The 12,050-nt window shown below is 38.0% G+C and overlaps 1 protein-coding gene across 2 annotated transcripts in view; it reads right to left on the reverse strand.

Annotated features, from left to right (window-relative positions):
* The window catches only part of phip (pleckstrin homology domain interacting protein), a 199,816-nt gene that overhangs the window by 36,503 nt on the left and 151,263 nt on the right, over positions 1–12,050 (reverse strand). For both annotated transcript variants that reach the window (XM_060849675.1, XM_060849666.1), the window contains exons 25-28: positions 7,228–7,335; positions 3,536–3,660; positions 2,318–2,400; positions 1,449–1,560 (exon numbers count right to left, since the gene is read on the reverse strand). In XM_060849675.1, the coding sequence (XP_060705658.1) occupies positions 1,449–1,560; positions 2,318–2,400; positions 3,536–3,660; positions 7,228–7,335 (428 nt within the window). The remainder of the gene's footprint in view (positions 1–1,448; positions 1,561–2,317; positions 2,401–3,535; positions 3,661–7,227; positions 7,336–12,050) is intronic.

Here is a 12,050-nt window from a genome sequence, read left to right on the forward strand (position 1 = left end):
CAGATAAATTTAAACTTTCGGCAAAACTCATTCAGGCACTTGATGACAAATGAGAGGATCTGGTGCTTTGTTGTTCTTGGAAAAGCTGCATACTGAACACCTTGCTACAAAGTCTCCAATCTGTTTAGCCATGCCTGGCCAGAACAGAATACCCCTTGCTTGTTTTTGCACTTGATTCTTAGGTGAGTCTCATGAAATCCTATCAAGCATTTCCTTTCTCATTTTCAGTGAAATGACTAGTTTTGAGTTCTTGCAAAACTAACCCCTCTGAATAGATCAGATCCTCTAAAAGTGTCTATTAGTGCTGGGTCATCTTTGAAATTTTTCTTCTAGTTTCTGGCCATTCCTTAAGCACCTCTTCCTTTACTATTTGCAACTCTTGTTCTATTGAATTTTTCCAATTTCTCTTCCGAGACAGGAAGTTGACATGTGATCGTATTATTTTCCATCATGTTCTCTAGCAGGCTTTCATTGTTTTCTCCAAATGGGCTCCACTCAGTTTATCAGCCACATGCATTTCTTTGCATGGTTTCTATTTACGTTCTACATACGTGATGCAGAGGAGATTCTTCCTGCCCAGTTTACGTTATGGGCAGATTTCCAAAGCCAGATAACCAACAGGAGGCCCTCCAACTCAGAAGGAGCTGTTGCCAGCCATTTCAAATCAGAGAGACCACATCTGTTTGGCGATGCCTCCTCAGCACTTTTAAAACGTCTCAATTTTAAACACCCAGACCACCATCAATGGGAAAATTCCTCCAGAGGGCAGTTTGTGCCAACAGAGCTGTGACCAGCTAGAAAGGCCTGGACTGTTGTTGCTTAGCTCCACTGCTGTGACACCTTTCCTGGTGCTGTGGTCAGTAGGAGGTGCAGTTGATTTGTTAATATCTTAATTAGCTCCCATTACTCATGTTTGGAGATAGCCCTCTGTCCTATTACGGCTTCTGGAAAAAAAGCTCTACTAAGGGGTTACTGGCAAACCAGAGCACTGATCATCAGTGAAACTGCACCTTTGCATTTTTCCATTTCTGTCCCAGTTATCATTCTGGTAAATGCAGATGGTGGAAATCTTCAGTTACTTAGCTCTCACCTGAAATGAATAGTTGGTTCAGCTTCAAAGCAGATAACTAAGTTTTCACATTCGAATTATATTACTTGTGGAAAATTTTACAATTTCTCTTTGTGCAGTTTGCAAACTTATGCAGTTTGTTACCAACCTGTATATCAGTAGTAATCAATTCTTGGAATGTAATGTGGCTAAACTGGTGAAGGAAAAAGCTTTGGAATTATGCAGGATGTGGTTAGATCTGGTATTTAGGTTAAGTTCCAAGGGAAGGAAGAGAAGTAGATGTCAAATAACCCCTCTCACATTTACATAACATTGTGACTACACTATTTAAGTCAGTTAAGTTATTCTTAACTATACATCCAGTCAGAGATTACATTACCAGACATTGTAGCACTGGAATAGACTATCAGGATAGTCTGGTTGTAGGGGCTCCTGGCTCTCAATAGTCCCAAACCACCATGCATCATCAATCACTGACCGAAATCGATCTCCTAAAGTGTAATAAGTCAAAAGACACCGATATTCATATGGAATTAAAGTCTCTCCATGTCAACCAAACTAAAATAAATACAATGTAATTTTAAACTGAACTACAGTTTAATAAACTAATGTGTCAAGTAAAGAATATTCCTGTAATTCCCCATAAGTACTTTATTCCTCATACAAGAGAATACTTTTACAACATTTGACTGCTCTTATTAATTCTTTAATGTCCTACATAAACTTGAATAATTTTATGTCAAACTGTACGAGTCCCTGAGCACACATTTTATTAAAAGTACAAGGAAGGGCATTTCCCTTCATTGGAGGTGATCAGGAGGGAAAATAATTGAATGAGTTGGCCCCAAGAGGTACTCAGTCCCTTCTTGCCATCTTAGCAATTAAGCACTGGGTGGTAAGTCTATGGTTAACTTTCTCATATCATCTCCAACATAAGCCCTTAAGTGATTAACTAATGGATGCTTTAGGGCCACGTTTACAACTGGCCCAATTATTAATACTCCAGGCTTTGTTTTGTAAAACTGATATCGAGTACATACATTTTAATTATAAACCTTATTTCTTCAAATTACAAAAGTCAATCACAGTTTTACAAGACCGTTACAAGCATTGTCTATTAGCCAGAGTTAACATCTAATCTTATTAGGATAGTCATTGCAGGATAATGAGCATTGGAATTTGTAACTAATGCCAATTTGAAGCATCAAAAACAAATAACATTCATTTGATTTGTCTTTACGTACGTACCAATCTTCCACTGTCGAGATTTTGTCTCATCAAACTGCTGTCGTAGCACTAGAAAATCAATAACATCTGGCATATCATGGTACCTAAAGTAGGATAAAAACAAATACTTAAAATACCAATTTACATTCTTTGAAACACCATACAGTGAACACTAAGTCTCTTTCTAAGATGGCATGACGACTCAGTGCAAAAACAAAGAAGGATTAGCTGAATAATATTGTAGATTAAAACATATTGCTCAATAGCCATATATAATGAGCTATTTGGAAATTATAGAGTTCAGAAGCAGAAATAATCTAATCTTGGCTATTCGTAACGGAATAATGACTGACGACATCTTGAATACAGTGAACTATGTGCAGCACTGAGGCATGCTGAGATACATCTTAAATTTTACAATCATGTTCAAGTTGTGACAATGGATTGAAAGCTCCTTTCACATCTCTCAATTCTATTCTCATTAACCTCAAAGTCAATTCTACTCCATCTGTAAAAAATTAAAATAATAATTTAAAACTTGTTCCAAACTAATGACTAAAAGTAGAGACAACCTTTTAAACTTACATCTTGCCACTTGTTTCTCACCATCAAGATGGGACATGGCATTGTTTGAAAAATTGGTCCAGTTGACATTAAGTATACTCATCCTATCTGAGTTTAGTCACGATTAGCTGGCCAGAATGGGATAAGTAGTTTGGACTGCCTTCTTGATGTACTTCTGCTCATTACGATTTAACTCTTGTAATATTTGGCAAAGCCACAGTACCCTTTGAATGCAAGCAAGGGCCTGATTAATATAAATGTCATGCACCTAAGATACAATTTCGACCCTGGCATGATGTTAATTGCTGATTACAGCAGTCATGCATAATTACATCAAGCCAATGTACACCAACAGTGAGCAGGGAACTGGCTCAGAAAGAGTCCAGAAATCTCAGTTAAATATTTGTTCTCTTTTGTTTCGTTTCAGACTAGGTATGGTTTTGCTAACACAAGGATATATCTTTGCTCTCTCTCACCTAAAATTGCCCTCCAGCTCACTTAATAACGTTTGCCTAGCAACCTTCCTTCCTCAGTATTTATCTGCTGTTAAGGACCATCGCTATGGGTCCCCATCAGTGATCTCCTGATACAGAAATCACACATTCTTCCTGCAGGCAGGTGGCAATTCAATTTATCATGATTTAATTCCTACTTTCTGTGAAAGACCGCTCTTACTTCATAGAGAATGAACCTCCTGTCAGTTTGCCTGTGTCTGTATCGATAAAAGCCAGTTTGAGGCAGCAGAGAGATGGGGGTCCCACTTCATACTTGATCCCAACTATTTTCACCAGCTCTTGTTCCTGCCAGAAGTACAAAATATATTAAATATTGAACTTTCAAACTTTTAGCAAAATCTTTCCTCCAAGTGTTACAGAAAAGTTAAGGTATTTAGGCCTTTAAACAAAATAATTTCAAGAACAACCCAGTATGATAAAGACTCTAAATATGTTACTGTTTGGAAACTTAGGTTTTAAAGTTGAGCAAAATTGATTTTAGTTCTCACTTTTATGATGATCTGATATTTTCTTTTACAGGTCAGAAAGTCATTTTGAATAGTGAGCTACAGACTGCATTTCCAGGAAATCATGTAATTATTAGATAAATGACAAGCATGGTATTTCCCAACCCTGAGATAATTGCTAAGGTTGGGTTTACCATGCATTTTACAACTTTGAGAGGAGTAGGAGGAGGGGTTCAAAAACAAATTAATTCAAACAGTAACTGGTTCCATCAGAAAAAAGATCCTGTTACTAGTAATCCAAGAGCTCAGAGTCAAAGTATTTTCAGCAGAGAAAGAAGGTCTTTGGCCCATTGAGTCTGGGAAGTTCATCAAACATATCGATTTAAATAGAGTTTTCCACCACTTGGCCGGCAGTCTTGCATGCAATGGTATTTCATGTGGTCATCTAAATATTTTTTATATGCCTTTTAGGCAGTGAGTCAGTACTAAGTAATAAAAAAATTGAGTTGCTTATAAGAAGACCAGAAAAGGCTGTCAAAGAATTGGAGTGGAAACTAAGTGTATGCCTTCTAGAGTCTTGTAGGATAAGGAACACATGTTAAGCAGTAAGTGAGATCCCCTGTAAACACCTTTTTTTTAAAAGAGTGTCAGGAAGAGTCATTAATTGAAGAGATCTGCACTCAGTCAATGAACAAGAAGGCTGCTAAGAAGGAAGCTGATTACAGTCCTGGCAACTGAACAAGGACCCTTCAACTAAGATTTGAGTACCTCTAAGGTAGTTGTTGGGGGAAAAGGATTAGACCATCAGCTGTAGGAGCAGAAGCAGAAATAGACCATTTGGTCCATTAAGTTTACTCTACCATTCAACAAGTTCATTGTTGATCTGATAATTCTCAGCATCACTTTCCTCCCATTAACTCATGTGCCTCAATTCCCTGGTTAAAAATCTGTCCATCTCATTGAATAAATGTTATGGCCCGATCTTGACAAGCTGCTGTGGTAAGGAACTCCACAGATTCCTTACTTTCTGAGAGGAGAATTTCTCCTTGTCTCCATCTTAAGTGGGTTGAATCTTTCTTTCTGATTTTTGGAGTAAGACCTTTTCAGATAGTTCTTGTGCAGTGTAATATGAATTTTTTCGTGCAGTAAACTTTCATGTTCTTTTGTTAAAGTACATTGGCAGCCTTTTGTAAGAATGTGATTGACTTCCATGGCAAACATGGAGAGAAAAAAATAAGTTTATGGTCTAACAAGCCAGGGACTTTAAGTTCTTGAGAAGATTTGTAGCTCAATTTGTGAATGAGGTTGTTGACTTGCTCGTTGAGTTGGTAAGTTTGTTTGCAAACGTTCCATCACCATTCTAGCTAACACCATCACTGCTCCTCCAGTGAAGCGTTGGTGTTCTGTCCCGCTTACTGTTATGCATCCTGGCTTGTTGAGGTGAGGTCACCATTTCCAGTTTTGTTTCTTAGTGATTGGCATACGGAGTCCATCTCTACATGTTTGACATCACACAACACCACGTTATAGTCCAACAGGTTTATATGGAAGCACTAGCTTTTGGAGCGCTGCTCCTTCATTCAACACCGGCACCTCCTCATCATGTCTATATGTTTATTAGTGGACTTCCGGGTTGAGTGCCAGGCCTCCAAGAATTCCCATACATGTCTCTGTTTGGCTTTATCAAGAATAAAGGATCCCACACTCACAACTAACAGAACCAACATTATATACAAAATACCACGTAAAACTGCCACAAACATTATGTAGGGCAAAGCAGAAGAAAACTAGCCATGAGGGTACACGAACCCCAAGTAGCCACCAAGAGACATGATCAACTATCACTTCTGACAATTCACACGGACAAAGAAGGACTCCAATTCGACTGGAACAATGTATCCATCCAAGTCAAGCCAAACAGAGACATGCATGGGAATTCCTGGTTGCCTTGCACTCAACCAGGAACTCCATTAACAAACATGTAGAGTTAGATTCCATCTACCAACCACTAAGAAACAAAACTGGAAACGGTGGTCCCATCTCAACCGGGACACATAAATAGCAACACCAACAGAACACCAATGTTTCACTGAAGGCACGCTGATGATTAGGGTGTAGGTTTGCTCACTGAGCTGTAGGTTTGATATCCAGACGTTTTATTACCTGGCCAGGTAACATCATCAATGGTGACCTCCAAGTGAAGTGAAGCTGTTGTCTCCTGCTTTCTATTTGTATGTTTGTCCTGGATGGGGTTCCTGGGGTTTGTGGTGATGTCACATACCTTGCAAAAACTCTGATGATGTTAGCTAACATGGTGACAAAGTGCCTGCAAACTAGTTTTTGGGATGTGACTGGTCCAGTATCACCATCAGCTGGGAACCTCACACCAATGGCACATTTCTGTGATTTAGTTATTGCATCTTCTAAGAGATTTCAAGTAAAATGAAAATGCAAAACAGTGCAACTTTCTTTGTGTCGGTCTGCAATCTGGTTAGACAAAACCATTTCCAGTTTAAGAAGTCTCCAAATCATATCCAATAAGCAATCCAAAGAGGTAAGGTGTTTGTTTGCTCAATATGGCACACACATTCTCCAAACCTCACCCTCTACAAAGTATACGTCAGGTTTAAGACCTGTTAGCTTTGAGAGTGGGTAAGTGTGGGGACCTCAGAAATTGGGCACATTATCTGGAGAAATAAGCATAAAAATAATTTGTTAATACTCAGAACAGACCGTGCCAGGCCATTCTCTATATTGTTTTCAAACAACATAACTGATGTAGCATTAGCCCATTCCCCAAAAGGGGGAGAGAGACAGAAATGGATACAAAATTGTAGAGATTTTGGTACAATGAATTTCCTATTCTGCAGAAAATTCAAGATTCTGCTCAATATTAGCTCCTGGTCACTTCTGTGTCACATGAGCCATCGGTTTGACTGTCTCACGAACATTAACATTCGAAAGTGGATTTTCCTGAACGTTATTCCTTGTTCTGTCCAGTACATTATTCATAAAACAAAAAATGTTGGTAGAAAGGAATGGATTGTAGATACAACAAAATAAGTCACTGCAAGTTTATGGGGAGGCCAAGTACCTCCAATCATTGTGTGGTACATGGGACACAGGAAGAATGAGGCTAAAACTCAAGATACAATAAACCATCAGACATTCTGCCAGATCCAACAGTTAAAGCACAGCCTTGACAGAACCCTGATGTAATCTACCATTGAGTATGTTCAGCCAAGACAGTGAACTAATACTCCCAATTACCAACAGAAGACACTTCACAAAAGAATCCCGCTCTTCAAGATTCTCAGGAAAACTAGTGTTTTAATCAATGTTACCTGTTGACTAGAACTAAAATTAAAACGCAACTTTCCTTAGACAAACTCTGACAATACTTTACCCGTAAATCCATCTTGTGCCATGCCTGCTTTTTAGCATTTATGCGAAAAAGTTTTAACTTCTTAGCCATTTCAACATAGGCTTCGTGACCCTGTCGAAAATAGTAAACCTAGAATTCAAACATAAAAAAAATTGTAGCAAGCTTGCTATTACCAGAAGAGCACAAGTATAAATGAATCATATTATCTTACAAAATAATGATTTAGTGCAAACAATAATGAAAAATTCCTGGGCCAATGAATAACAAGTCAACCATGGTCAATGAAAATGCCTCAATTTATCAGGTGAGATATGCAATATTACAAACACCATTATTAAGTGAATTTGTCTCTATTTTAAAGCCTACATATACAGAAATTAGATATGAGAAAACAATGCTACCTTTAGCACAAATACATAGACAGGATGATAAAAAAAATTTATATTCAGCTAAAAAAAATTCTGCTTTCATATATATTATAAATCAAACTAAAGACAATCACACATGCATAATTCACATAATTATGAGCATGAAATAACTCATTTGAATATTGGAATCAATATAATAGAAAGGTGAGCACAGTTAGGACCTCCCACATTTCTTTTAAGGTGGGGGTGAAGTTATGTGTTCCTCAAGATGACAGGTATTAGTACTGAGAAATGCAACAGTTTCTCAGACAAGATGTGCAATAACAGATCAAGCAACACCAAATCAAATCCAGTACCAAAACAAAATCTAACAAAGCAATGTGCATCAACCTCAAAAGAACAACCCAGCAATTCCATTCTCTTAACTAAGTATCCTCTATGGTCAAAACCAGAAATTGCTGGTGAAACTCACCAGGTTTGATAGCATCTGTGGAGAATAGTGCAGGCCACAAATGCTCTGATAATACTAGTTAGTTAATACCAAATTCAATCAGAAAGACCATAAGGATAAAATAACATAAGAACTGTGATTGCTAAAAATCTGAAACACAAACAGACATTGTTGGAGAAATTCAGCAGATCTGGCAGTGTCGGTGGAAAGAGAAACAGAATAACTCAGATTTCCAGCATCCACAGTTCTTTGGTCTGTTTTATCCTCACTGCGTTTCTGAACAATACCGTCCAGACAGTACCAAGTTCAGGACATTTGTGGTCCACACTATTAACATTTAACTTTTAATCAAGCTCCTTCATTTCTTAAAGAAATACAAGAACTAGGAGCAATGTAGGCTATTCAGCCTTCTGAATCTGCTCTGTTATTCAATATGATCATGGTTGATCCTCTCCCTCGATGCCACATTCTTTTCCTTCATACTTCACGATACCTTTGAAGTCCAAAACGTTATCCATCTCTTTACTGAATACATTTAAGTGAGCTGACTTCCACATCCTTCTGTGGTAGAGAATTTCACAACTTCGCTACCCTCAGAGTGAAAAAATATTTCCTCATTTCTGTCCGTCCATCACCAAAACCAGCCTTCCTTCCACGGACTCTATCTACATTTCTCGCTGCCTCAGGAAGGCAGCCAACATAATCAAAGACCCCTCTTACCCTGCTTATACTCTCTTCCATTGGGCAGAAGATACAAAAGTTTGAACACATGTACCAATAGATGTAAGAACAGCTTCTTCCCCGCTGTTGGGCCCCTCATTTCTTAGAGTTGATCTTTATCTGTACCTTCTCTGTAGCTGTAACACTTTATTCTGCATTCTGTTCTATTACCCTGATGGACTTATGTAAGGTATGATTTGTCTGGTTAGTAAGCAAAACAAAACTTTTCACTGTATTTCAGTACATGTGACAAAATCAAATCAAAAATGGCCTACCCTGTATCCTGAAACTGTCTCCGCTGGTTCTCGGCTCAACACAGGAAAACATCCTCCCTGCAATCTATCTGTCCAACCCCATTAGAACTTTATATGTTTCAATCAAATTTCTTCTCATTCTGGAAAATACAGACCCAGTCAAACCAATCTCTCCTCACATGACAGTCCTGTCATCCCCGGTATCAGCCTCATGAACCTTTTCTGCACCCCTTCTGTGGCAAATACATCCTTTTTTCCATAGGGATGCCAAAAGTGCACACAATACTCCAGGTGTGGTCTCACCAAGGCCATGTACAACTTCAGTAAGATATCCCTACTTCTGAACTCCGATCCTCCTGCGATAAAGGGCAACATACCATTTGATTGAACTGTTCTTGAAGCCATTGAGAAGTAGGTTTATCAAACTGTAAATCATTTTATACAATAGTTAATAAATTCCTCTGTCTATTTTCATTGGGCTATATTCACTACCCTCAAATGTTTTACTTTAGTAATACCTGATGTTCTCTCTTATTTTACTGAAAAACATTTTTCATATATAGCATTCAGACATCAAAAGCAGACGGCATTTTTCTCATGGCACAATGAAACTACTTTGTCTGTATTGGAAAGTAAGATATAAGCAAGAACGTGTGGCTCAGGTAATCAGTAATTAAGTACCTCCAACTTGTAGCAGGTAATGGATATTCCCAGTTGGGTAGGGGAACACTCCAACTTCTACCAAAACCTCAGTAGCCTTGTGCTTATGAGGCCCAAGCACAGAAAAAATTGGAGACTTTTGACAGAAAAGTTATTTCTTGTATCAGTCTATAGAGATGATTGCAAATTGCAGAATCATAATTCCTCAAAACCCAGGTACATAAATGGGTTTAAAGCAAACTTAGACAGGAAAAGTACTTTTGATTTTCAAAACAAAAATCTTGCAAAAGAATAATTTGTACAGAGGCAAGCCTAGAATAGTAATATCCAGTAGTAAATGTAGAATTCATTCTGGAGCACACACCTACTTCACAATCAATTATAATTCTGACTCCATTCATAGTGTAGTGGTGCTGAAAATGTGTTGCTGGTTAAAGCACAGCAGGTTAGGCAGCATCCAAGGAACAGGAAATTCGACGTTTCGGGCCAGAGCCCTTCATCAGGAATGGGCCCCATTCATAACTTAGCTCAAGTTGTTCAAAATGCCAGTTATGTTAAATACTGTTCATCTGGCTACTGATTCTTAGATCTCTTTCAGGTTCACCTTCAGCTATTTCAGACTCACTCCAAGTAAGTGGCAACTTTATTTTCATTCTTATTGCAGTTCTTTATATTTTTCTGAATTAAGTTTCATCTGCCATTAAAACTTCCATATCTGGTCCAACATCAATTTCTAAATTAATTTCTCCAATTTCACCACTTCTAGGGTGTAGGTTTGTTCGCTGAGCTGTAGGTTTGATATCCAGATGTTTCATTACCTGGCTAGGTAACATCATCAGTGGCGACCTCCAAGTGAAGCGAAGCTGTTGTCTCCTGCTTTCTATTTATATCTTTCTCCTGGATGGGGTTCCTGGGGTTTGTGGTGATGTAATTTCCTGTTCATTTTCTGAGAGGTTGATAGATGGCATCTAGATCTATGTGCTTGTTTATGGCGTTGTGGTTGGAGTGCCAGGCCTCTAGGAATTCTCTGGTATGTCTTTGCTTAGCCTGTCCCAGGATAGATGTGTTACCTAGCCAGGTAATGAAACGTCTGGATATCAAACCTACAGCTCAGCGAGCAAACCTACACCCTAAACCTCAACCTGAGCTACAAACCTTCACAAACCTTGCGTCCACCACTTATCTAAGTTTGGTACATGTCCAAATTTTAGCTTTTTGCATTAATTCTGATTCCAGGTGACTTATATTTGTGTCATATTCTGATGCATTCTTTTCAGTCCTTTCCCCATTCTGACATAATTTCTCTGGTACTGTTACTTCCTATCTTTAAAATGTTTCTTATTTGTGACAGAATTTAGCCTGAAATCCTGAAGGCCCAATGAACATCTACAATAAAAATGACAGTTTCACTGGTGAAATCTAATTGGACAAGCACTGCAGTGTATACAAAAATTAGTCTTGAACTTGAGTTTTACATGAAACACCAATATTTTTCAGATTTAAAAGTGGCAATGATGGTGTCCCTGTATAAGTAAGTGTACATGTGCACAGTTCTCTCCCAGAATTGACAGTGAAAAGATTTGTAATATCCGAAAAATAGTGATGAATTTAATGAAGCAAATTCCTTGGCATAATTTGCTGTACTGCTGGCCAACAGTAGTACACCTATCGTAGGTAAGTAAAGGGAACCTAAATTGTTTATCCCATGTAATCAATATAGTTCAGAAGAAACTGTGGCACAAGCCATCCCCAGATGGATTTCCATGCTAGAAAGAAAACGGAAGAAAATGGAAATTTGTTTGCAGGACTACAACAATACAAAATCAAATTACTGAGGACATTAGTAATCAGAAATAGATAAAAGTGAAAATATGCCAGAACTAAACTTCAGGTCAGCTCAAACTGAGGTGGCCTGAGCTATTGAGTATTTCCAGCAATTTTTTAATGTCATACTTTCTTTTATACACTCATTCACCATTACCATTGTGAGGCATAGTCCCACTTGATGATATTTAAATATGGTGTAGATTTCTTAATCTGACAATGCATTTTTTAAAATCAAATCAACATAAACATTTTAGTTTGACATAAAGAAGTTGCACAATTTCTATCAGTCATCACTAGTCTAGAGTAGGTCTACAGCCCATTCCCAATAGGGGCTTGTGTGTTGGCAGATTATAGAAGAACAATGGCAGAAGGGGAAAAGAGTATAATACTTTCAGATATTACATCATCAACAGGGCATTTGCATTTTGATTATGATCAACCACCAAATATTAACTTCTCAGAACAAAGCACAACAAATGAACATTAAAAAATGCAAAGATGAGGAAGATTAATAAAACTGGAAGAATCTTCCATCACCGTGACAGTGAGGTTAACTAAACCAAC

This window comes from Hemiscyllium ocellatum, chromosome 3 (genome assembly GCF_020745735.1).
Source record: "Hemiscyllium ocellatum isolate sHemOce1 chromosome 3, sHemOce1.pat.X.cur, whole genome shotgun sequence".
NCBI lineage: Eukaryota > Metazoa > Chordata > Chondrichthyes > Orectolobiformes > Hemiscylliidae > Hemiscyllium > Hemiscyllium ocellatum.